Raw genomic sequence first — 26,301 nt, forward strand, 5'->3', positions numbered from 1 at the left:
GATTGAGGCCTTCAAAGGAGAATTGGATAAGAAAAGAAAGATAAGAGAAAAATTGGAGGGCTCAGGGGTAAGGGTGGCCGGGGAGTGGGACTATAGTGAGTTACCCACAAAGAGCTGGTGGGGACAGAATGGGGCTGAACGGCCTCCATCTGTGCTGTGACCATTCTACGATATGATTATTCTGCACAGGATCGATAGTCAGTTCCAAAGAGTCACAGGGACTCGAGATGTTAACTCTGTTTCTCTCTCTGTCCACAGATGCTGCTGAGATATTCCAGCCTTTCCTTGTTTTTATTTTGTATCCATAGCCTGTTCCAGCCCTGTTCCCATCTCCCTCTCCTCCTGCAACAAACAGCTTTGTCCCCTCTCCCCTCCCATCTCCTCTACACCATATCCTCCCCCGCATCCCCCTCCCCTTTACCCCCTCGGCTTCCCTCCCTCCCAAGCTTCCCCCTCCCCTCTTCTCTACCCCCTCAGCCTCCTCCTCCCTCTCCCCCCTCACCCCCTCCCCCGCTTCCCCTATCCCCTCCCCCTCTCTCTCACCACTCTCTCTTCCCCTTTCCCTATCCCCTCCCCCCTCTTTCTCTCCCCCCTCCCCCCTCCCCCTTCTCCCTCTCTCTCCCCCTCCCCTATCCCCTCCCCCTCTCTCTCCCCTTCCCCTATCCCCTCCCCCTCTCTCTCCCCCTTCCCCTCCTCCCTCTCCCCCTTCCCCTATCCCCTCCTCCCTCTTTCTCTCCCCCTCTCCCCTTCCCCTATCCCCTCCCCCTCTTTCTCTCCCCCCTCCCCCTCTTTCTCACCCCCCTCCCCTCTCTCTCTCCCCCATCCCTATTCCCACCCCCCCCCCCCCCCCACCACTCCCTCGTTAACTCTGTGTCCCTCTCCCTGTACAGGAGCTGCCAGAAGTGGAGGGTTTCCTGCCTTTTGCAGGTTTTGTGTTTGTCCCTCCCCCTCAGTCACTGGCCGGACACACTGGGTCTGAATGTTCGTGCGCTGGGAGCTGGGTCTGGGAGGAGGGATTGTGGACAATAGGGAAGCTGATGCTGTTTGGATTGTGACGCTAGGGGATCTGGAACCGGTATCACGGGCAGTGTGAGAGGCTCCAATCACAGCGCCGCTGGTGTAGTGGTATCATGCAAGATTCCCATTCTTGCGACCCGGGTTCGATTCCCGGGCGGCGCACTCCTTTTTATTCCATTAAATATTTCTGCATTAATATTTGTTGCAAACACTTTAAAAAATAACTATTTTATTGTATGTTTTAAATATATCGCGGATTTATATTTACAGTAAAACACAGGCTTTTTTAAAAAAAACCCCTCCCGGCGCCGATTCGCAGCAGAGAAACAGGGACTGAAGATAGAGGCGACTGACCCCCGGCCACCGGCCCCCGGAGCCCGGATCCCGCAGCCGAACCGGGTCGGCAGCCGCGGAAAGGCCGCCGGAGCCCGGGCAGCGGAGCCCAGCTCGGCCCCGAAGGCTGAGCAGAGAGAACCCGGGCAGCTCCGCGGCAAACTGCAGTCAACAAGCCAGAGAGCACCTCCTGCGCGGGGAATAAAGGCTGTAAATACTCTCATTCCGTGTTACTCTGTATCTGTTACTCTGTATCTGTATCTTGCAACTCTGTATCTGTTAGTCTATTTCTGTTACTCTGTATCTGTTAGTCTGCAACAAGGTGACAATATAAACAGACACATTGTTCACTACATTCATCAGAAGCCTCGGATTTTATCTTTGAATTGCAAAGCACCAGGGTTTCTGCTGTCATTTTTCTGATTGACATTTATTCCAACAATGCATATATATATATATATATAATATACACATTTCTATATTAGCCAGATTATAGAGAGAGCATCTTTAACCAGAAGCATAGTGACACACATTGGTGAAAGGAAATGGACAGAGAGACAGTAGATCAAAGATAATGTGTGATGACTTAAAAACGGTACAAGCAATAGGTTTTTATTTAAAAGGAGATGGAGCGAATTCCAAAGAGCACGATTGAGGTGGCTGAAGACTCTGCCGAAATTGATGGGTAAAAGGACAAAGGGAGGCACAGAAAGCCTGAGAGGATTGTTAAACACAAGTGCAAGGGGAAGAGGGTTGGAGATTGCGGAGATAGGTCGAGACTTTTAAAATGCAGAATTTGTCTTGTTATTGAATTCACAGAATCACAGAATTGTTAGAGCACAGGAGGAGGCCATTTGGCCCATCGTGTCTGCACCAGCTCTCTGAATGAGCAATGCACCTGGTGCCATATTCACCCAGCTGCACCTGGTAACCCTGCACATTCTTCCATTTCAGACAATAACCCAATTCACTTCTAAATGCCTCGATTCACCCCGTTTCCTCCACACTCTCAGGCAGAGCATTCCAGGTCTTAACCACTCGCTGCATGGAAATGTTTTTCTCATGTCTTTGTTGCTCCTTTCACAAATTGCCTTAAGTCTGTGTCCTCTTGTTCTCCATCATTTCACCAGTGGGAACTGTTTCTCCCGATCTACTACTCTGTCCAGGCCCCTCATGATTTTGAACATCTCTTTCAAAACTCCTTTCCACGTTCTCTAAATAAAACACTCTCAGCTTCTCCAATCTTTCTACGTCACTGAAGTTCCTCATCCCTGGCACCATTCTCGTGAATCTTTTCTCATTGGGTGTACAAATCTTTAACTCTGCTTAATTTCCTACAGCATGCTGCTGTCTAGAGCTAGACTGCTCTCCTTGGCCATAACTTGACCAATGAAGTGACACTTCTGGGACATGACATCTGTATTTTCTGGAAAAGTTCTGGCTGACCAGGTTTTTTGGTTGCTTGTAACTCTACCGAATGAACCCGTTGAACACTTAACTGGAATAATTAGTGTTCATAGAAAATGCTGGAAAATCTCAGCAGGTCTGGCAGCATCTATGAAGAGAGAAACAGAGTTAACATTTCAAGTCCAATATGACTTCTTCAGAGCTCTGTTTCTCTCTCCACAGATGCTGCCAGACCTGCTGAGTTTTCCCAGGGCCTTAGTTTTTCAGATGGTGGGTGGGCTTGGCGGGAGTGGGCAGGGGTTGTGGTGGAGCCGATTGCCCCCCACGATCGGCTCCGTGCGCCAGCGTAAGACATGACCGGTAGCGCTCAGCACTACCTGTGCTGGTGGGGGGAGGAGCGAGAGTCGGGGCCAGGGTCCTTTCGCGCATGCGCTTGAAAGAGCGCAGAAATCTCTCTGAGGGGTGGAGCTGCCTCAGGGAGATTGAAGGGCTTCTGAAATTATGAAATGAAAGGTTTAAAAACTTATTTAAACATGTCCCCTCATTTGACTGTGTCACATGAGATGGAGCATGTTTTTATATATTTGAGTTTTTAAAAATTTATTTAATAAAAGCTTTAGGGAACCTTACCCACTCACGAGGGTTGGACGGGCATTCGCAATAACCTTAATTAGATCTTTAATGGACTTGATACGCTGTTTACATATCAGCAGATGCGCAGCTGACTCCGGCCTGCAACCGTTGATCGAAACATTGCAACTCAGCGCCAACTGAAAAATTCTGCCCCAGCATTTTCGGTTTTCATTTCAGATTTCCAGCATCCCCAGTGTTTTGCTTTTAATTAATGTTCATCTTTGTTGCTACAAAATAAATGGGAAATGACAAAATTCACACTCTGGTTTCTAAAAAAAAATGAAAATGTCTATTATAGTTTTGTACCGAGCTCCTGGGCACATCAGTATCTGAATATCACCTAAACAGAGTAAGTTGGTTAAAAATAATTATACTTTAAAGGGTTAAGTGAATACTCAATTACCTTTTCTCAATGTTTGTCATGTATAAGTACATAATCCCAGAGTCTGGTGTTACAAAATTCTGTCCAAGCAAAAATATCGGAGGACTCCCAGTTTGCTGCACTGAAACTGTGCTTTATGTCACGATCCCAGCTGATGTTAATACTGGGCAAGTCAGATCCCAGAGTGAAACCTGGATTGATAGATCTTACCCATTTTTAAAAAAACTGTGGAGGTAAAGTTACTGAACAAATTCACAGCAGTCTGCCGATGAACTTTTAATACAAAGAATAAATTACTTATTGAACAAGAAAAAATGAACTGTATTGCACCATACAAAGCGGTTGGAAAGGTCTAAATACAAACACAAGAAGACGCTTCAAATTCACATTATTCTTTTTCCCCCTTAAAATCTTTACAGACACATATACCAGTGAAGAGCTATCACAAGCTTAACACAAAGGCTTCTTGTTTGGAACTGGCACAGCTGCAAACGGTTTTCTTCTGGAGAGTTCCTGAGCAATTACTTGATGCGTCTCACCCAACTCATATCTCTCCCCAAGACACCCAAAAACCACACGCTTAACTCACTGTTTCTTCAACTATAGAGCAAACAAAATGAGTTCCCTAAGTCAGACTTCCAGTAGCACCTCTGCTGAACTGATCACTTTACTGAGTTCTATAACTAACTTGTCTCAACAGCCTCACAGTTTTTCTTATCAGAGAGATTAAAATTTCTGTCCTCTCTCTCTGACACACATTGAACTCTTCTTTTTTTCTGTCTTTTTTCTGGGTCTGTGTCACTTGACCACTGTCGCTAGGCAACAGTAAAGCTTTTATCCCCATAATCACTGAACGTTTAACACCTTTTAACCCATCTCTTTAACTTCAGGGGTTGTAAAACCTCTGTAAAAATCTATATATACAAACAAACGCAAAAACCTAACTGTTTAGTCAGAGGCCTATTCAGACTCCAAAGGCAGAATTTTCCTGTTGGTGTGTGGAGGTGGGCCCCACACGCACATGTGTAAAATGATGCTCAGTGACATCAGGCGAGTGTCCCAACATCACCGCACGCTATTGCGAGATTTCATTGGGTGAGCGCGTGATGATCTCCGATGCGCACCTGCGATTAAATAATGGGCAGTTAAGGCCCTTGACGCTCCAATCAACGGCTATTTTTCGGCACACGGGTGCAACGGGCAGGCGGGGAGGAGACATTTGTATAAACCTCATCCATGGGTGGGATATGATAGCTCAGTGAGGTCGCGAGTTTCTCTGTCAAATATTGAAGTTTCAAAGTTACTGACATTTGCAATACTGTGTGATCCGCAATACTTCAAAACACATCCCAGCTGCTTGGTCTGGACTCTTAACCTTCAGGTCAGCACTCTGCAGTGAGGAATCTTTTTTGGGCCTACGGGTTTCAGGAAGCCTTCCCATAGCCTGGGAATGGGAGCTGAACTCTCCACTGGAGGCAGCTCCTCCTCAGAGGAAGGGAGGGTTAGAAGGGGGTGGAAGTCAGGCATGCAAATTCAGCCTCTAGGGGAGCCACCTTTGGGAGGTCAGGCGCAGGCACAAGGGGCGCAGGGCCAAGAGGTAGTCCAAGGTGGTAGGGGCCACAGAAGACACCACTATCCTACTGCCAGGGTTTACAGGCAGCGAAGCAGCTACCTCAATATGTTGGTGGTGCAGGGCTGAAGGAGGCTCCGACTGTCAAGGGAGACAGTCAACTATATCTGTCAGATGATTGGGTCTGAGATCTCCGCAAACTGTGTGGGTGGACACCCCATGCCAGTGGCTCTAAAGGTCACAGCTGCCCTCAACTTCTAGGCCTCTGGCTCCTTCCAGGGCTCAGTGGGTGATCTTTGTGGTGTCTCACAATCAGCTGTCCACACTTGTGTCAAGCAGATTACAGACGCTCTGTTCAGGTGTGCATTGACCTTCATCCATTTCCGCTGGGACCAGGCAGGTCAGACACAGTGAGCCAGAGGCTTCGTGGCCATTGCTGGCTTCCCCCATGTCCAGGGTGCTATAGATTGTACACATGTGGCCATCAAGGCACCAGCAGGTGAGCCCAGTGCTTTCGTCAACAGGAAGGGCTTCCACTCCATGAACGTGCAGATAGTGTGTGACCACAGGATGCTGATTCTACAAGTCTGTGCAAGGTACCCAGGCAGCTCCCACGACACCTACATCCTCAGACACTCCCAGGTGCTGGGGCTCTTCAGTGCTCCAGCCCGGCTGGATGGATGGCTGCTGGGTGACAAGGGCTATCCCCTCAGAAGGTGGCTCATGACGCCTCTCCACCATCCAAGAACAGAAGCTGAGCAGCGGTACAATAGGAGTCACGGCACCACAAGGGCTGTGGTGGGGAGAGCCATTGGTCTTCTCAAAATGCGCTTCCGATGCCTGGATCATTCAGGGGGCGCACTCCAGTACCCTCCAGATCGTGTCTTGGTGATAGTGGTTACATGCTGTGCTCTCCACAATCTTGTGCTGGAAAGGGGAGACACAGTGGATGATGAAGATGTAGACACAGTGGCTGCAGCTCCACATGATGAGTCCAGCAGTGAGTCTGAGGAGGAGCACACACAGGGAAATGCTGAAGGGGTAGACACTGACCCGGGCATTCTCCAGGGAGGCAGGGACACCCAGGAGGCTTTAATCCAATGAACTTTAAGGTGGCACAACACATATAGACCTCTAGGACAAGCCTGGGCTGCAGGCTCAATACTCGATACCTGAGAGCAAAATCTGCCTGGTCAGGAACATTAACAAAGGGCCTTGTTAATAAAGCTGAATGTCCCACAAAACACTCATTACATTATTGGAAACCATCCACCTGCAGAACAAAAGAGACACCCTCAGAAATGGTGACATGTCTGAATTTAATATCACAACCAAAGGAGCTTAATGAAACAAAATGACAAAGGTGTTAAAAATCAAACCAATTCATAAAGACCTCATTGTAGGTCAACACAAAATCACCAGTGAGAAACCCGTGGGGTGCCTAAGGTGCCTTATGTTTACGTTTCCGGGTGCTATGTCTTGGTGCTGCCCCCTCGCTGGGAGGGGTATCTGAGCCAGCCTGCTGACTCTGCTGTCCTGTTGGCCTCGATGACCTTGGCGGGCGTCCTCTGGCCTGTGGAGCCTGCGCTGGCCCTGCCTGGGAGGGAGCTGCCAGTTCCACAGCTGGCACCTCCCCAGTCACCGCAGCCTCACCTGATGATACGGTCACTGGGAGAGGGGCAGAGGAACTGGTGCCCTCATCCGGAGCGCCCTGAGAGGAGCCCGCAGAGACGACAGGCAGCTGCTGTGCCAACATGAGGTCGCTTCAGACCTCCCTGCTCACCGTGGATGGATGGGCACCGAGCTGGGAAACTTGGTGCCCAGACCATCTCCCACACTGGCACTGACCAGCTGAGGTCAATGCCGATGTGAGGGCTTGCTGGTCCGAGCACATCCCTGGGAAGCCCTGATGGGTCTCCTGGAGGAGCCTCTCCATGAGAGTTGCCACTCTCTCCAATGGAGGGCATATGGCGCTGGAACATGAGGCTCATTGCTTCAGTGATGCTCCGTGTAGACTCCTCCACCACGGACACCAAGCCAAGCATAGCCTCCCCCAGATGCTCCCACACACCCGGCTGCATTTCCTGCAGCTGCTGCATCGCGGACGACTCCAGAGGGACATCATCAGGCACCGACTGAGTATGTGTCTGGTCCCCTGCAGTCCTCCAACTGCTGGCACCATGGGCACTCTCTTTCTCTGCCAGCTCCTCCAGCGAGTGTGAAGTGCCCTCACCGCTGTGCCCTGGGACACTAGCCGATGTTCTAATTCCCACCGAGGTGCCAGTTTCTGCGCTGGTCCCTGCCTGGCAGAGATGGTGTGACGCTGGTGAGACTTCAGGGCCCTCAGGTGTGAGAGGGGGCCTCTGCTGCTCCTCCTCCCAGCCCTGCTCGGATGATGCTGAAAGGAAGAACAAGGACACTGGATCAGTTAACGTGGAGTCAATGTCAATGTGCATCCCTGTCCCCCGGATCATTACGTGCTCATCCTTCCATAAACAATGGTGAAGCCATGTTGCAAACTTCAATCACTGAACAGTCAGCACTGCCATGGCTGTTGGGAGAACAATGGTGTCCTCACTGCTGGGCAAACATACCTGCCCGTGGCACCCCAGCCTCACCCACACTGGTGGACCTGGGCGCATGGCGCCTCTCCAGATCTAGGGCCTCCTGCTCGAAGTGGCTGAGAATCGCTAACTGTGCCGGCCCTCCACCAGTCCTCACCCGCTCGGTGGCATTATGTACATTCTTCTCCTGAAAAGGAGAGAAGAGCATTGATTAGTGCAACTTGTACCTGGACCCTCTTCATTGACGGCCCACCCCAACCAGAGTGGGACATTGCAGGGCTCCAGAGCCTCCTCACTCTGCTGCTGCCGAACACTCACACAAAGACACCAGGCCTGTCCCCAATCCCCCCCACCCAGAACCCCATTGGCCACATGCTGCCTACATCACATTTGGCACCACACGGTATAACTTTCCATAACAAGGAGGGACAAGCAGGTGGAGCGTAGAGGGCAGCAGATCGATCGGTGCCAACGCCACCTTGAAGCTCCCCTCCCAGCATCTCATCACCCTGACTTTGACTTGTCCTGGAGTTCCAGCTCTGTGCCCAGGTGCAGCTCCTCCAGGTTGCCCCAGTCATGTGGGTCTCAGTGTACCACATGCTGCGGGTACAGAGCCCATCTCTTCACCACCCTCTCAGGGTGACCTCGGCATGGGCAATATCTGCTGGCCCACCCAGCGAAGGACACATACTGTCAATGATTCAATGCAGTCACTACACTCAGACTTGGGGTGGTGGGAGGTGGCCGGGGTGGGGGGTAGGGGGGAGAGCCGACCTGCTGGGTTAAGTGACCAACACCAACATTGTCCTCACCCTCCCTGAGTGCAACAAATCGTGAAGCGCTTGCGACACTGGATCCAGGTGCATCGCACCACATCGCGGGAGCTCAGCACCTCCACCACCTCCTCCCAGGCACGTTTTATCATGTGGCGGGGGTCTCCTCCTCCTGTCCTGGGGAACCAGCACCCCCCACCGTGCTGCCACCTCCTCTAGGAGGGCAGCAAGGCTGTCATCAGAAAAACGAGGGGCACACTGGCCCCCTGCCTTACCCTCCGGCCTGGCCTACTCACCAGCAGCGCTCTGGGGGGACCCCTTCCACTGGGTGATTCACAGCCTTTGAGAGGCTGCAGGAGTTTCTTAAAACAGACCCGGGGTCACCAGTGGACCTGGTGGTCATTGCAGACCCACCGCTGCCCACCCACTCCCACTGTCCTCGGGAGCCGCGATTCACACTGGACGGGCCTTAATTGGCCCACCTGCGTAAAATGGTGGTGTGGATCCGGGCGGCGATTGGGTCTGTGCCCTCACCCGCCCACTCCCACTCCGCCCCACCCCCGCCAACCAGAATATTCTGCCCCAAGACTCACAACCTAAATAAAACTGAAACCATTTTACCTTTCTGAACACACAAATATTGAACTTAAAAAATATGCATTGTTAATAGCATTTATTAGGGTAAATACAGTTTTTTAAAAAAACATAAGATTAACACTCTCGTTTCTAGAAAATGAAGACGCCCTTCAGTTTTGTAGTGGGACTCTGGTATAAAACAGCAAGAAAAAATTTTTCAGGCTCATCAGTATTCTCACAGAAGGAGTAAAAGGACTGAATACCATTTTTATACTATAATTCAATAGAGAATTCAGGATAAGTTTCTTTACCCAGAGGATAGTTGGAATGTGGAACTTGCTACTAGCAGGAATGGTTGAGGTGCCTAGCATACAGACATTTAAGGGGAAGCTAGATAAGCATATGAAGGAGAAAGAAATAAGAACATAAGAAATACGGGGAGAGGAGTGTGTCAGGGCTGCCCCCTGTCTGGCCAATTGTATTCTATCTGCGTGGAGCCTTTCCTGTGCCTCTTGCGGAGGAGTTTGTCGGGATTGGTCCTGCGTGGGCCGGGCATCGGGGTGGTTCTCTTGGCTTACACCGATGACATACTCCTCATGTTCACTGACCTGGCTGACCTGTGGAGGATGTGCGAGTGCCAGGAGGTCTACTCTGCCACGTCCTCTGCCAGGATCAACTGGGGCAAGTGTTCTGGACTCCTGGTCGGTCATTGGCAGATGGATCTCCTACCCGAGGAGCTCAGGCCTTTCTCCTGGAGGGGGACCAGCCTCCTCTACCTGGGGGTCCACCTCTGCCCTGGTGAGGAATCCTGGCTGGTGAACTGGCAGGAGCTGGAGACCAAAGTCACCACTCGCCTGCAGTGCTGAACAGGAATGCTCCGAGAGCTGTACTATAGGTGTTGAGTGCCGGTCATAAACAAGTTGATTTCTGCCATGTTGTGGTATCGGCTGGTCACCTTGACCCCTTCCCCGGAGTTTGTCACAAAAATCCAGAGAATGCTCGTTCGCTTCTTCTGGGACAAAAGGCTGAACTGGGTCATTGAAGAGGTTCTGAGTCTCCTGCTTAGGGAGGGTGGTCAGGTGCTGGTGTGCCTACGCACCCAGGTGGCGATTTTCTGCCTTCAGGCCCTGCAGCGATACCTTTACATAGAGCCCCTTCCGAGATGGTATTCCCTGGCGACATGGTTTTTCTGCCAGGCTCATGGCCTGAATTAAGACCTGCAGCTCCAGTTTGTAGACCTGAGGGGCCTTCATGGCTCCTTGCAGGCGTTGCCTGTCTTTTACCAGGGCCTGATGAAAATCTGGAACATGGTCGCCTCGCGCCGCAGCCCTCCACCGTCAGGAGTGGTGACTATTGTCAGAGAGCCGCTGCTCAGGAATCCACACCTCCACCAATTTCGGTGGCTGGTGGAGAGGAGGGCTGTGGCTGTCGGGGTGACCAGGATCAGGGATATAGTGGGTGGCAGAGGAGTAGGCTTGATGATTCCACAGGAGTTGGCGCATTGGTGGATGTCTGGCTGGCGGCCATGCCATCCATGACCTTAGGATGGTCGTGCTTGGCCCCCAATGTCATACTGGGTCTTGAGGTGGCACAGATACGTGGTGATCTTCTGTCTGGGTGTAGCCCTGTTTGGACAGAATTCCACATTGACCCCTCCCTTGAGGGCTAGAGCCCCACAAACTGAGTTGTCTTGTGGAAATGCCCTCCGTGTCCTTCAGCATGGCAGGGAGGGGTTTCCTGTAAGGGTTGCTGCTGCACACCCTTCACCTCCTTGCCCTCACCCTCCACCCAGACACGCCCTGGTGTGCGTTGTTGTCACCCGGCAGCGGAGGTCCCTAGTGGGGGGGAGGGGGGGTCCTCTATGGGGGTGCCCTCCCCCTTTCCACTGGGGACCTGGGGTGGAGGGTGTTGCACACAGCAGTCCCCTACCGCCGTGGGATGTGTCAGCTCACTGACTCCCAAGGTGCCTGCGTTTTTTGTGGCTTTGCAGAGTCCGTGGGTCACCCACGTGTCAGTTGTCATAGGCTGCAACCCCCCCTTTTTTTAGCTGTTTGAAAAAGCTTCTGCATGAGGTTTGTTTGCACGTCAGTCCTACACTCCTGATCCTCGGGCAGCCGGTGTGGAGGTGGGTGCCGGGAGGGAGGACCACCTCCTCGTGAGCCTGGCCAAGTTGGCCATTAACAGGTCCAGGCAGCGGGCGAGCGAGGGGGGTCGTCTGCCCCTCTTCCGCGGCTACATTCACGACTGGGTGTCCCTGGAGAGGGAGCAGGCGGTATCTGTCGGCACCGGCGAGGCCTCTCCTGCCCGGTGGGGACAGCAGGGACTGGGGTGCTTTATGGACCCCCTTGGATGGCATTTTGGTTTAATTTTTGCAAGTTTCCTTTAAGCTGTGTCTTTGGTTTTTGCGGTTTCCCTTAAAGGGGCCTGCCTTTTAATTTGTCCCTGATTTTGTCAGTTTGGTTAACTTGTTTGTAACACAAAGGGTTACCCTGTCAAGCCCCTTTAGGAATTCGATCTGCTTTAGTGAGATCACCTCATTGTCTCTGGTTCTCGCCATAGTGACGCCGCTCACTGAGCGTGTGAGTCTGTGCGGCCGAATTCTCGCTGCCCGGCAACGGGAGGAGACACAATGGGAGGGAGAAGCGAAGCGGTGGGGGGGAACACAGAGCAAGGAACAAAACCTCTGGCGGCTGCTCCGCAAAGGTGGGGGGGGGGGGAAAGGCTGAGAGTTTTAACTGCGAGCTGCCCGCGCTGGGAGTGACCATGCATGAGCTGGAGCCGGCGGGTGAAGCCGCCGAGTTTAATATTTATTCTTCGGCCAAGCAGATGTGCCTGACCGCTGGGTGCTCCGTCCCTCGGTGCGGCTCCTGTTACACCTGTACCCTGCAGCTCAGGCTGGCTTCCGCCAGGCAGTGGTTCCTCCGAGCCGGGCATCTGGCCAGGCAGCAGTGTCTCATCGGGCTGGTCCGCAGGGTCAACAGCCTGGACCTCCTGCTGCAGCTGGACAGGCTCTTGCAGCCCACCCTCGGCAAAGACTTCACCCACTCGCGCTCGTCCGCAAACCCCAGCCTGCCCGAGGATCTCAGCACCCTGAGCTCCAACCACACCTTAGACACCCCGGCCCTGCACCGTTACATCGCAGGGACCTGGGACTGGTTCGTAGGCAGCGGGCACTGGATTAAGACCAACTACCTGCTGGGCCTGTTTCAGATGTGCGAGGTCCACCTGCTCCATAATATTGGTAATCTGATCCGGGTGCTCATAGTCGACCAGAAAGTCCTGGACTCCCATAAAGGGAAAGGTGAGGGATAGAACCAACTGTGAAATTTGCCAAAATGATTGAAATGTCTTCTATATAAGTAACAGTGTTCACATCACTTTCCAAAGACAGTGAAACAGAGGACACTGGTTAAATCACTCTCAGCATTGAGGCAGAAGATTATTCTGAAAGTGACTGTGAAGCGCTTAGCCGTATGGAACTATGCAAAACAGCAGGAACACGGGAACACACAAATGAGATTAAAATGAATTCAAACTCTGGTCCAAAATAGCTTGTGATTAAAAAGTGCTGCAAACTCTCAGCAGATGTGGCAGCGTCTGTGGAGAGGGAAACCAGAGTAAACGTTTGGAAGTCAATGATCTTTCAGGTCGCAGATGCTGCCTGAACTGAATATTTCCACCATTTGCTGCTTTCATTTCAGATTTCCATCGTCTACAGATGCGGCTTTTTAAAAACCAGAATAAGAATAACCTGTACTGGTTTGAAATAAAACACATTTGTTGGAGGTTTATTAATTTTTACCAAATGTCACCTGTAGAACTGGTATCCTTGCAGAGTTTGAATTCATCTTAACCTTATTTCTGTGTTCCTTGTTTATGCTGTTCTGTATAGTTCTATACTACTGCTGCTCAGCTACGGTTATTCACAGTTCCCATTTTCTCCTTGTTTATCCCAGGGCTACCCCATATACATAACAGGATCTGATTTGGGCACAGTTGGAAGACTGTTTGCAGTTCTGGGCAGCCTACTATTAAGCACGAAATAAGAGTTTATAGGAATGCTGTAGCAAAAATCACCTTGCAAAATTGTTGTAAAGAGCGGTTTAAAAATGAGGTCGTTTTTAGTGGAACGGAGAAGATTGAGGAAAGGGGGTGGGGTTAATTTAACAGGTTTTTGAAACAATGAAATGTTCTGATCGGATAAATAGTGAATGACTGTTCCCATTGGTTGGCAAATCAGTAACACAGGAGCATAAATTCAGGATTATTAAAAAGAATGAAGTAATGCAGAGGGTTATGAAATAATGGACTGTTTTACCACAATTACCTTTGGGGGCAGAAGCAACATCATCATTTAAAATGACACTGGATAACTATTTTTGAGGGAATAAATATAAAAGAATAACGTGCAGGGAGATGGGATTTGAGTAGATGATTCCAGTTGAAGACCAGCGCAGACTCTCTTGTGACTCTGTGGACTTTGTCAGCGCAGATCATCCATTGTTTAATTATTTCTATGATTCCAGGTAAAATGAAGTACAGCACAAACCTCCACATAAGACGTTTGAATATTTTGTTTCACGTGTTCCCCTTGTTGACCATGGAGGTGGTAGCGTAGTGATACTTTCACCGGACTGGTACTCTAGAGACCCAGGGTAATGCTCGGGGGTGGGGAGGGGTGTGAAGCAAAATACTGCAGATGCTGGAAATCTGAAACAAAAACAGAAAATGCTGGGAAAAACTCAGCAGATCTAACAGCATCTGTGGAGTGAAAAAAAAACAAGTTAACCTTTCAAGTCCATATGACTCTTCTTCAGATGCTGTTAGACCTGCTGAGTTTTTCCAGCATTTTCTGGTTTTGTTTGTAATGCTCTGGGGACAAGGGTTCAAATCCCACCACAGCAGATGGTGAAATTTGAATTCAGAAAAAATCTGGAATCGAAAGTCTAATGGTGACCACAAAACCATTGCCAATTATTGTTAAAACGCATCTGGTTCATTAATGTCCTTCAGGGAAGGAAACCTGTTGTCCTTACCTGCTCTGGCCTACATGTGACTTTAGACCCACAGCAATGTGGTTGACTCTTAAATGCCGTCTGAACAAGGGCAATTGGGGATGGGCAATAAATGCTGGTCCAGTCAATGATGCCCACCTACCATGAACAAATATAAAAAAGCAATTTCAATTCCAGGTTTCAAATGTTCTTTTGTATCATTATATGTTGCTTGTTTATTAAGAGCTCCCTTAGTGAACTGGTTCCTGCTCATTGCTGTTAGTACAAGAGCTGGTTGCTATGGTTCTGATATTAATCACATTCTGATATAGAACATTTCTATATGTGTGTCTACAGAGGTTTGGTACAATGGTAAAGTTCACAACAACAAAACTCCCAGCACCTTAAAATGGTGCAAGCTAATTAATCATGGAGGGTCTTTGCACAATCTAAAAGTCTTATCTTGTCAATGAACATTGAAGGCCACAACAGGAGGCCTGTGATTATAGTTCCATTCATTATAGTCAGTGAGTTGATTTGTATTGTGTGCAAGCATTCAGTGTGGGGTTGATTAGGTAGCTTTATTGTATACTGTACTGCACCATGCAGAATATCAGAAACAGCAAAATGCTCTGCAATTGTGACAGTGTTAAATTAGAAGAATACATTTATAGATTTTCACTCCTTTTGGTGTTTTCCACTGTAATACAAATGAGTTATGAGAGAGATTGTTCAGATAAAATTATTTATATATGTTCTCTGTAAGTAAGGAAACCATAAAAGAAACCCTTTACATGACAAGAATTGGGACAATATCTGAGAATGTTTTATGAGGGGATTTTGTGGCCAATGTATGAGAAACCTGTAAAGGATTGTTTCTACCAAAATTCATTTAGCAACGTGTGAACTATCGACTGTGATTATGGCAATGTTCACATAATTATATCTCTTTCAAATGAAAAGACACAATTCTGATTCTTGCATTGCCAGATCTTCGATATGCTTGCCTAACTATCAGCAAGTCTTTATGCCTTTTGACCCAATGCATGGATCAAGATTCCAGTGTAATGCATATTTTAATTGCATTTGGCCTGCTGTTATGTAAAAATGGGGAGGGATGTGCACTTGCTAGATATTTTCAGAGATGTTACACTAAGTGCTTATTGTTTACTTCTTTTACAACAAGTCGGAAGGTAATTTTGAACTATGTTGCTGAGCAAACACAGATTTGACACTCTGGATATTGCATCAGAGATGCATTACCATCTTAAATTTAAGTAAATAATCTCCTGCCTGAAACTGACCAGGATTTCAATTTGAAAAGTTCCCTGACTAAACGGTAGTTAAACCCCAACTGTCCTGAATCTATGTTTATTCCACACCAGTTTGAGTTCATAGCCTTAAAGGATCACAGATACAGTCCATCATATTGTGCATTTTAAAACAAATAACCCACAGGCACTCTGCTATGGTGTGGAAGTGAGCTAAGTTTAATCATGGAAGTGAGCTAAGTTTAATCATGGTTATTGGGAAAAAAATCAATCTTTTATGTTTTTATTACAACTCCCAGTTTCAGCATTTTATAATCCTTCAATATTAAGGTTGTTGTAAAAAAAAGGCAGCTAAAAAGATATGAAAAATTATTTTTGACTTCTTTGCTTTTTTATTGGTAACTGTTGTTTATTGCCAATTTTTGAGCTATAGCTTTTTGATGTTCAGGATTAGTTTTTATTCCTGCTTGCTGAGTGGTGTGGTTTCCACTTGTTGACATTTAATGATACAACATGGGAGTCCATCAGGTGAAAATGTAGTACAGAAATTTGCATAAAAAAATGCACGATCTGTTTCAGGACATTTAAGCAATGGACATGTGGCCTAGAGTAATCATTTTTATCAATTAATAGAATTTTGTATGTCATTCTATTTATTAATGATATAAATATGTGGATACAAGCAGATTGTGTTATGCTCCCCTGAACTAAAATACATTGTGCTCTTATCCCTTATCAAATCTCAGCTAAGATTTCATTTTTAAATAATCATGAATGTTAACCTAGCGATTTCAGCAAAATGAGATACAATCTGTTGTGGCATAGGGTTTCAAACACAGTTACCTGGACTCTGGGAGCCTGTGAAGTTATCATATTTCTGTTCTTTTACCAACAGATTTCTGTGTTCAATGTCTGTTACTGTATCCATAATAAAACAGCTTGTGCAGTGATAGCATTGTTTTTCCTTGGTTAGCTGGCTCTATTTTTTGGAAGCTAGGTTTTTTCGAGTATGTCATCATATATAGTGAGTCTTCCGTGGAAGCCAGTGCATTATTTTAACAAGTGTTACAGTGCCTTGGATCCTCTGGAGAAGGTAAGTTATCTACCTGTGGCAGTGCCCATTAACATTTTTCTTTATAGGCTATTAGGTAAGATTTTCCACCTTAGTGTGTAGTTCAATGAAGTCAGTGTTTTGTGGGCTTTATAGAATGCTTGTAAGAGAGGGCTGTGTGGGTGTTTATAGTTTGAAGGACGTTTGTCTTTGCTAATTGTTAATTATCAACCATGCTAAGTAGTCAGATAATTCGATTAGAAAAGCAAAATGCTGTGGATGCTGGAAATCTTAAAAATAAAATTATAAAAGGCTGGAAATACTCAGCTTGGAAATAATTAGATTGTTGTCAGTCAGGTACTTCATTAATTTATTTTCCCTTTGCTCCTGCATCTATTCAATTGAATTTGAAACCGGTTCTTGGTTTCATGTGACCTGACTGAGTGAGGCTGGGAGGAAGTGGGAGGTAAACTGTCTGCTCCAAATGGCTGGACAAGGCCTTGCTGATTTGGTTTGGAGTATGGACTTCTATTCGTTAGTGTAATTCTTGTAGGGATAGGAATGTTTCTAGAACATGATAAAAGGGTGGTGAAGCATCAGTATTTACACAGATAGATTTTACATTCCCTTTTACATGCACAAGAGATATTCTAATCCTTGGCAGGAGAACAGTTTTCATAACTATTCATTAACACAATAAAGTATAAAAGCTACAAACTTATAGAGACTAGAAGCAGAGGATTATGAGGAAACCAAGCTTTTATAAATGATATTTTATATGTCCTGTAAAAGTGAGTTTGACAATAAGATTAGTACCTGTTAAGAGAAGAGGAGAAAAGATTGCCTTTTTACTTCACATATTGAGGCTTTCCAATGCCTTGTGAGGTAATAATATGTGCTTTAGGACTATAATTACCTAATGATTTCTTTCTGGGCATGTTTGCGATATTGCTGCTTCATATCCACTCTCTCCAAGTTGTCTTATTTTTATCTTTAGAAAGCTGTAAATAATTAATTAGATTTAAGGTTATAATCACCTGCATAAGGCAATAGAAGAATAAACCAGGCCCAGAGTAATTCATGTTCAATTAGCTGCAGAACGATCAGTGTAATAATCACTTTGAACATGTCTGCCATTCAAAGGAAGTTCCTAAATAGCATAAGTGTGGTCTTATACCCTTACTAATAATAACTTTGACTGGAAAAAGCCTGTGCAAATATTTTGGACCCTTTCACATACCAGCCTTTAGTCTATTTTCCTTTGAATGACAGTGGAACAATTTTCTATAGGCGACCAACATAGCCCCAGTAAACTTCCTCCTTTCCTACATGTGCATTTGGTTTGTCTCGACCTTCTTTCAAATTTTAATAAGCACCTTTGGTTGTCAAACAGAAAGTAATACAGGAGCCATTCTAATTTCTGTGTTACCCTAGATTTTGTGCCTAAGTCTTTGTTAGTGTAACTTGACTGCAATACCTTCTAATCCTGAGTGCTACAACTGAGTCACAGCTGGGTTATTTTAAATTGTTTTATGGAACATAATTTTCCAATAATTTCCAGTATTATCTTCACAGCGTGCATATAATATTCCTCTACCAAATGTTTGTATCACCTCACACTAATGTTTTGTGTAAATTTCTGGTTATACTTACTGCCATCATGGTTGAAAGCCTGCATTGTGGCACATTTGCCTACAGAAGGAACAATGGTGTGATGCTGTGTACTTCAGTCATTCCCAAAAAATACAATAAACCAAACACTCGATCTTCCATTGGCAATTCTATTGTCAGCTTGAAGAATGAAGAGAGCAAGGACATGGAACAATGTGGAAGTTCCCCTCTAATTGCCAGAACATTCTGACTAGGGAATAGATCATACTTCCTTCACTGTTGCTGGGTCAAAATCCTGGAACTCCCTCCCGTACAGCACTGTGGGTGTACCTACACCACATGGACTGCAGCGGTTCAAGAAGGCAGCTCACCACCACCTTCTCAAGGGTGATTAGGGGTGGACAATAAATGCTGTCCCCGCCAGCGGCACCCACATCCCATGCACAAATACAAAAAAACTACCCTCTCCAAAAGAGAAACCCAGGCAGTGCCAGATTGGCTGCCCAGAAGGAAATAGGAATTGTCACATGAATTTGGGCGCCATTTTGTGAATAATATTGTGCTGAGAACCGGAAAACAACAGAAGTAGTCACCATAAAGTAAAGAACTCTGCCCACTGAAGGTTATGGGTGCTTCAAGGATTAATGCAAGTTTGGTTTTACTTTGGCATAAAAAGACTTGGTTGTGATGAAGCAATAATCATCCACCTTTTTTATACTGATGCCTATTAGTTTAATATTTTTCCCAACTTCAGTCATTGGCCTAGTTCCTTCGAGGAACAGTAATCATCGTCGGATTGTCATCTGCTCAAACTTTCCCACCTTGGTGCTTCTCCGATTTTCTTGTCAGGTCATCCGAGCCTGGATTTCCCAGAAATGAGGAACACAGTGACCCTTGGAGAGCTCCATTGCAGTGGAGTAGAGTTGGGGGGAAAGATGGGAATCACTAGCTGCCGTATGGTAGGTTTAAAAGTCCTGTGTGAATCTTAGTGAATGGGCAAGTGGATGAATGAATGAAGGGGTAGGGTTGGTAGGTGGTTGAGGTAGGTGCATAGGGTGGGTGAAGTGGTAAATTGGTGAGGTGGCAGGTGAGTCATGGATAGTTAGATCTGATCAGGGGTGGTTGGGGGGTAGTCAGGGGTCAGGGATGATTGAGGGGGGAGTCAGATGGGTCAGTCTGAATGATTGGGGAGTCAGCCCTGGTGTTATCCAGATGTGAGACTAGGTTTTAAAGTGTCTATAATTTCCTAGGTGACTATCCAGCTTAGTACATCGGAACTGTATGAAGTCTTCAACTCTAACAGAGTCAGAGACATTCACGGAGGATCCCTGGGAGCAGGGGAATTGCCCAATCCCACAGATGTCAGCGCGTCAGGGACTGCTGCAAGGTTCCCATGTGCATCTTGGGTTGTACATTCGGCCTCCAATGATCCAGGGACTGGAAGATTTTGGCCATAGAGTAATTACAGCATAGAAAGAGGCTATCCATCCAAACAAGTCCATGCTAGCTTTCTCTAGAGAAATTCAGTCAGTCCCATTCCCACATTTTGGTAGGAAGAATAAAAGAGAAGCATATTATCTAAATGATGAGAGATTGCAGAGCTCTGAGGTGCAGAGGGATCTGGGTGTCCCAGTGCATGAATCACAAAAGGTTAGTATTCAGGTACAGCAGGTACTTAGGAAAGCTAATAGAATGTTATCATTTATTGTGAGGAGAATTGATTACAAAATTAGGGAGGTTATGCTTCAGTTGTGCAGAGCACTAGTGAGACCACATTTGGAACACAGTGTTCAGTATTGGTCACCTTATTTAAGCAAGAATGTAAATATGTTGGAAGCAGCTCAGAGAAGGTTTACCAGACTAGTACCTGGAATGGATGGGTTGTCTTATGAGGAAAGGTTGGACAGACTAGGCTTGTATCCACTGGAGTTTAGAAGAGTAAGAGGCAACTTAATTGAAACAAAATTCCTGAGGGGACTTAACAGGGTGAATGTGGAGAGAATGTTTCCTCTTGTGGGAGAATCTAGAACTAGAGGTCACTGTTTAAAAATAAGGGGTCGCCCATTTAAAACAGAGATGAGGAGAATTTTTTTTCTCTGAGGGTTGTGAGTCTTTGGAACAATCTTCCTGAAAAGGTGGTGGAAGCGGAGCCTTTGAATATTTTTAAGGCAGAAGTGGATAGAATCTTGGTTAGCAAGGGGGTGAAAGGTTATCGGGGTGGGTGGGAGGGATGCAGATTTCGGGTTACAATCAGATCAGTGATGATCTTCTTAAATGGCAGAGCAGGGTTGGGAGGTTTAATGGCCTACTCCTGCTCCTTGTTCGTATGTTCATAGACCTGCAAGTTTACGTCCCTCAAATGGCCATCCATTTACTTTTTGAGATAATAAAAAGTCTAAGGACAACATTTTCCCCCGTTGGTGGGGGGGGTGGGGGGGGAAACGCGGGATCGGGTGCGGGCGTGTGGCCTATCGATCGGTGCCCCCGGTTTGGGAGGGGGGGGGTGGTGGTGGTGGTGGGGGGCACTGCCATTTTACATGGGCGGGCCAATTAAGGCCCGCCCAGTGTGCCGTCTGCCAGGAAGCGCTATGCACTCCCTGTGTGGGCCGGGGTGGGGAATTCCCTCAGCCGGGAGTGCGCTTTTTTACACATGCGTGCGAAAGGGTGCACAGATCTCCCCGGGGCAAAGTGCTGCCTCAGGGGGATGGGCTTAGGTGTGACAGTGTCACATGAATTGGGACATGCCCATAAGTTTTATCGAAACATTTCGTAAAAATTTAAATACCCTCATGAAACCTCATCCCGCCCGTGGATGTGGTTTGATGCTTTTTCTGAAGCCTGCCAGAGCTCCCAGCCTGTGCGTCAACCTTAAGGCTGGATGGGCAGGTCCATTAATCATAATTAGTTTTTTTAATGGCCTTAATAGGCCATTGACAGTTCCGCCCGCCGAACTGAGAATCTAAATGATGCGGGGTGACGTTGGGATGCACGTCCGAAGTATCCCCGCGTCATTTTACGTGTCGGTGAGTGGGCCCCGCCCCCGCTCGCCGACCAGAAGATGCTGCTCTGAGAATTTACTCTCCCCATAATTACTGAGCTTTACACAAATGAAAGATTTTCTCCAACTTGATTGCAAAGCAAGTGGTTCAACTAATTAAAAAAATTAATTACATGGTGATACTTCCCTTTTCTTCCTAGTTCAGTCATCTCGAATTAAGTTCTGTGTTTAGCAGCGTTTTTTTTTTAAAACTTACTTTGAGGGAGGTTTCAACATATATTTAAAAACTTGTACGCACAGGTACAGGTTTTAACACAAGTATATCCAGAAATTCACACCAGGTAGTAAAGAGGGAGGTGATGCAATCATTTAGTTGAGGGGCATTATATGCATGCAGTGAAGATAATTTTATAATAATTTTCAATATTATGTTCCAAGAACACTTCAATTGGCTCATTTTTCCCCCCTTATTTTTATTTTTATTCATTCATTGTTTTATCCCCCTCTTTTTATCCCTTTTTTAAAATCCCATTTTGACCCCTTTTTCCCCATCACAGCCCCCTCCCCCCCACCCCACCCCACCCCACCCCCACAAGGGCCATCTGTTACTTGTTCATGTTCTCTCCAGAGTGCTTACCCCTGTTCTGCTATTATCACATTCTGTTTTCCTACCTTTGCCATTATCAGCACCTTACCTTTACCATTAACACCCCCTTTATCCTTTTGTTCATGACACCTTTGTCAATCCCTCCTTTGCCCCCACCTATCGCTGGCCTTCTATCCAGCTTCACCTGCTCCACCTCCCTTAAACAGTGTAAATTTCATCACATTTTTATTTCTCTGTAGCTCTGAAGAAGGGTCACATGGATTCAAAATGTAAACCCTGTTTCTCTCTCCACAATGCTGTCGGATCTGCTGAGTTTTTCCAGAATTTTCTGTTTTTCTTCTATCTGTGACCCAAGTGTTCAAGAGCCACCACAAAGACTTGGGCGTATAATCTAGGTTGACACTCTACTGCAGTACTGAGGGAGTGCTGCACTGTCAGAAGTGCCCTCTTTCAGATGAGAAGTTATACTGAGGCTGCAGCTGCCCTCTTGGGTGGGTATAACAGATTCTGTGGCACTAACTGAAAAAGAGCAGGGAATTATCCCAGAGTCCTGGCCAATATTTATCCCTCAGCCACCACCACTAAATTAAAGAGATGCACATTATCCGGTCATTATTACATTGCTAATGGTACATAACTTCTGAGTGCAAATGAGCACCTGTGTTTCCTGTATTACAACTGTAACTGCACATAAAACTACACTTCATCTTCTAGGCAGGGATGAAGATATCATTTCACTGCAGGGATCAAATTATACCTTTCGGACGGATGAACATCTTGAACTCATGCCGCTGTCTCAGATCTGGCCTGAATATGCAATTGTCTCACCTGATATGCTTCCAATGAGCCTGCGCTATCATTCAGAAGATGATGTTGGTAAGAAAGTTTGAATGGTGAGATCCTCAAAAGACAGTGGATCCTGATGTGTTTCAATTTGTGAGATTGGGTTCCACAGATCCACCAATGGATTTTCCTCAGTTAACAGTGAAGAATTTTGTATTTAATTGGTTTTAAAATGAGTTTAGTTTTTGGCAATTTTACCATTGAATGTAGGATTCAGAAAGTAGTGCTGGAATCTTATCATTTTAGCCCCTGGCATAATGGTGGAAACCATTTCCAGGTTGGAAACCTCAGTCCTGGTTTACATACCTCGTGGTTGCTTTTTATCTGAACAAACCAATTGGTCCCCACCTCTGGTTTCCTGACCAATCAGGGAGAGTAGGTGGGGTGACATGGCAGCAATGAAGGATCTCAATGTAAAGGAATCCCAACAGGACTCACAATGGTATTAATGTTTGGAGGAAATACTCAGTGTGAGGGAGGGAGGAGCAAGGTGTGAAAAAGCTGTTCCTCGCTTCCCAGACTCATCCCTGGAGAAAAGTCCTCTTCCTGGAATATGATGGGAGGGGGCCAGTGACCCTCACCAAGCGAGGGTGTCTTCAAATTGCTGAGGTGGTGAGTGGTGGGACTGTGGTGTTGAGGTTCTGCATTCTGTTCTGGAAAAGGTTCATTGACCCTTATGAGGTCTGACAAGATGAGTCTCCTGCAACTCTCAGCTGGCAGCCATTAAACTCTCTCCTCCCGAGCAGTCTCCTGAACAGCAGTCCGTTCACTGAGACACCTTGCTGTCACGTGCATTCCTTCCCCTCCAACTCTTCCTGGAACCTCACATCCAGCCAACCTACTGCCCTCTTGCTCCCATTCCTCACAGTCACCCTCCTCCAGTGCCGATCCTCCATCCTCAGCAATCAGTTAACTTCTCACCTTTATAATTGTTTGCCTTTTGTGATTGCAGGAGAAGAGAGGCCTTAACTCCAGGAAGAGGCAGAGGACTGGGGATGGAGCTGCCCTGACCTCCATGGAGGAGGAAGGCTGAGATCAGCAGAGTGTCAGCAGTATAGGCTGTTCTGATAGAGGCCCGATCACAGGGTCAGATATGACACTGCCACTCGGCACTTAATTGCCGCTCATGCTGAATTGATGTAATCAATATATGAAATTAAATTATGATCGCAATGCTGACACAGAATTTGTTTCACCATGCTGCGCACTCACTCATGCCTTTCATCTCTTACAGGAGCATGGCTTGGAGCAAGAGCAGGGAGTTCTCTGAGGAGGATCAGCACCCTGAAGATGCACTGTCACATAACACATTGCACCCTTCATCAGTGCCGATACACACTGATGGATCCAATTTCACAGTTAACTCAGGCCCATGGTGAGCAGAAGAGGGTGCTGGAGACCAGGACAGCAGCGGAGAGGCCCTGTGTGAGGGCACAGGATACTCCAAGCTCTGCTCTGCTGCTGGTGCTGAGCCTCGGTGAAGGATATTTGTGGAGCAATGGGGAATGTGTGTGAGTTTCCCGAGGCATTGCACACCCCTTGCACCAAAAACACAGGAGTCCATCTCTAGCATGATGCAGTGACGTCTCTGGTAACTGTTAATGAAAGAGTGGCAAACGTAGGAGGCCAACAAGTGCACAATGGCCCACACCAGTCACCTCCACACTATGGATGACACTTTGCAAAGCATCAATTGAGGCATCACCTTCGTGTTTGAACACCACCCTCACATATAACCAAACACTCTCCTACTCTTGCTTAGCAGGGAAGTGGGTGTGACCTTGAGAGGGAAGATAAAGGGATAACGGCAGTGGGGGCTCGTCTCAAGGTGACCCCACTTCACGGCCCGTATCCTCACCCCTCTGACAGAGCCACACATGCTGTGTCCTACCCCAATGACCAAGTTTACCCCTGCACGCAGTCAGGTTGGGAAGTCTTTGGTGGGGCCCTTACTGGCTCCAAAATCCAGAGGACATCTGACATGGGCATCTCTTGTGTCCAAGCAAGGGAATGGGCAACTGCTTCTAGCTCTGCTGAAGCTACTGGTGTAGAACCAAGTAGAAGTAAAAGGATATGTATATGGAAAAGGTCCTGGTTGTACAAATGGAATCACTTGGGAGCTTATTACATTGCTAGCATGACACTGATAATCTTTACTTTAATGAAAGAGTGGGTTTTTGTGAATTAATTAGGGTTAGAGTTAATTTATTATTTTATGGCGTCTACTTTGTTGGATCCACACTGACAACAGTTAGCCAAGTGCTGGTGATTGGCATGAGCTGCATGAATGAGAAGATTAGGCAATGAATGTGATCTGTAGGGAGGAGGTTCCTTGCTGGAGGGTGGAAATAGCACAGGCTCAGGGGTTTGTACTGGGGTCTTGATGGGTTAACTTCAATGCTGCATATGAAATATACCTGGATGAGGGCATCGTGGGCTTCTTAGGCAGGTACCAAAAGCACTTCAGGATGCTCCTCCTTCCCTGAGGATGCTACATCCTCTCCACCTTCACCAGCTGTCTGCACCAATCCTCCCTCTGGGAGCTGCAACCTAGCTGCAGCTGGAGTTTCTGCCACTGTCACTACACTACCTCCTCCTCAGAGGTCCAACCAACCTCTGAATACATGGACCATGTAACAGGGAATAAGGCGAAATGACCCTTGAGGTATCTAAGCCACTTGCAATTAGATACGCAAAGTTTCTGTCCCCAACAAAATCTGAGAGTTTAGACTGAAAGAACTATCAGTGGGAGACTTTCACTGTGACTGACAACAAGCTGGTTGTTTCACTCTTTATGCTGTTTATATCAGGTCAGTTTCACTCTACTGTAACTTCCTACTTTGCACTCAGCTCCTCTAACTTGGTGAATGTGACTCGTGCAGTTGGAAAAGAGGAATTTCATGCTTAAAAGGGTCCTTAATTGCCTTTTCGAATACTTCAATTTTGAGGTGTAACGTCTAGTGTGGCATTTAGCCTGTGACAGAAATCCTAGACTGGAGAGAAAGTGGGCTGAGTCTTGTCGAGGCGCTGGGGGCTCTTGCCTGCCGGCCGCAGAGCCGGCGAGAGACCTGCACTGCCTCTGAGCAAGGCCCGCTGAACCCCACACCAACCAGGCAGTGGCAAGGCCAACAATGGGCCTTCACCCTGGAATCAAGACCTGGGGGGAGGGGAGTCTACTTACTGAGAGCTGCCTGCCAATCAAAGGCCACTAGGAAGGCTGTGTCTGCTGCTGGAAGGTCATGCACTGGAGCACCAGGATCGTGAAGCAACCCAGGCACCAGGTGAGTAACTTGGGGGATAATTTCGTGGAGTGGGGTTCACAGGGAGAGGAGTGCAGGGGGGTTAGCAGCAAGGGCAGAGGCTGGCGCTCTGCAGCTTCCCCCCCTTCCTGATGTTGAGCCTTGATCAGGCGCTGACTGTCTTTGATTGTGGGACCCCCAACTCCCAGAGGTGACAAGCTAGCTGCATGGTTTTACCTGTCAGAAACAGGCCCACCTGCTGCTGGGTTGATACCCAGGGGGAGACTCGTAAGTGGTCATTAATTGTTTACTTAATGCCCTCAATAGGCGGCTGGGTGGGGAGGCCAATCATGGGCCTTCTTGCCCAGAAATTAATTCTGGCTGAGGCAGGAAGGCAGTGGGATTCCGGTACCCCACCATCCCACCTAATTA

The 26,301-nt window shown here is 47.3% G+C and overlaps 1 protein-coding gene and 1 non-coding gene across 2 annotated transcripts in view; both read left to right on the forward strand.

Annotated features, from left to right (window-relative positions):
* Positions 1–1,108: 1,108 nt before the first annotated feature.
* trnag-ccc lies at positions 1,109–1,179 on the forward strand. Its single transcript has one exon. It is a non-coding gene; the product is annotated as a tRNA-Gly (tRNA).
* A 10,839-nt stretch (positions 1,180–12,018) lies between these two features.
* fbxw10 (F-box and WD repeat domain containing 10) overlaps positions 12,019–26,301 on the forward strand; it is a 63,169-nt gene continuing 48,886 nt past the window's right edge. Inside the window, exons 1-2 of the mRNA XM_041217429.1 lie at positions 12,019–12,556; positions 22,502–22,663. Of these exons, the coding sequence (XP_041073363.1) occupies positions 12,019–12,556; positions 22,502–22,663 (700 nt within the window). The remainder of the gene's footprint in view (positions 12,557–22,501; positions 22,664–26,301) is intronic.

The sequence above is a fragment of the Carcharodon carcharias genome, chromosome 22 (genome assembly GCF_017639515.1).
Source record: "Carcharodon carcharias isolate sCarCar2 chromosome 22, sCarCar2.pri, whole genome shotgun sequence".
Taxonomy (NCBI): Eukaryota; Metazoa; Chordata; class Chondrichthyes; order Lamniformes; family Lamnidae; genus Carcharodon; species Carcharodon carcharias.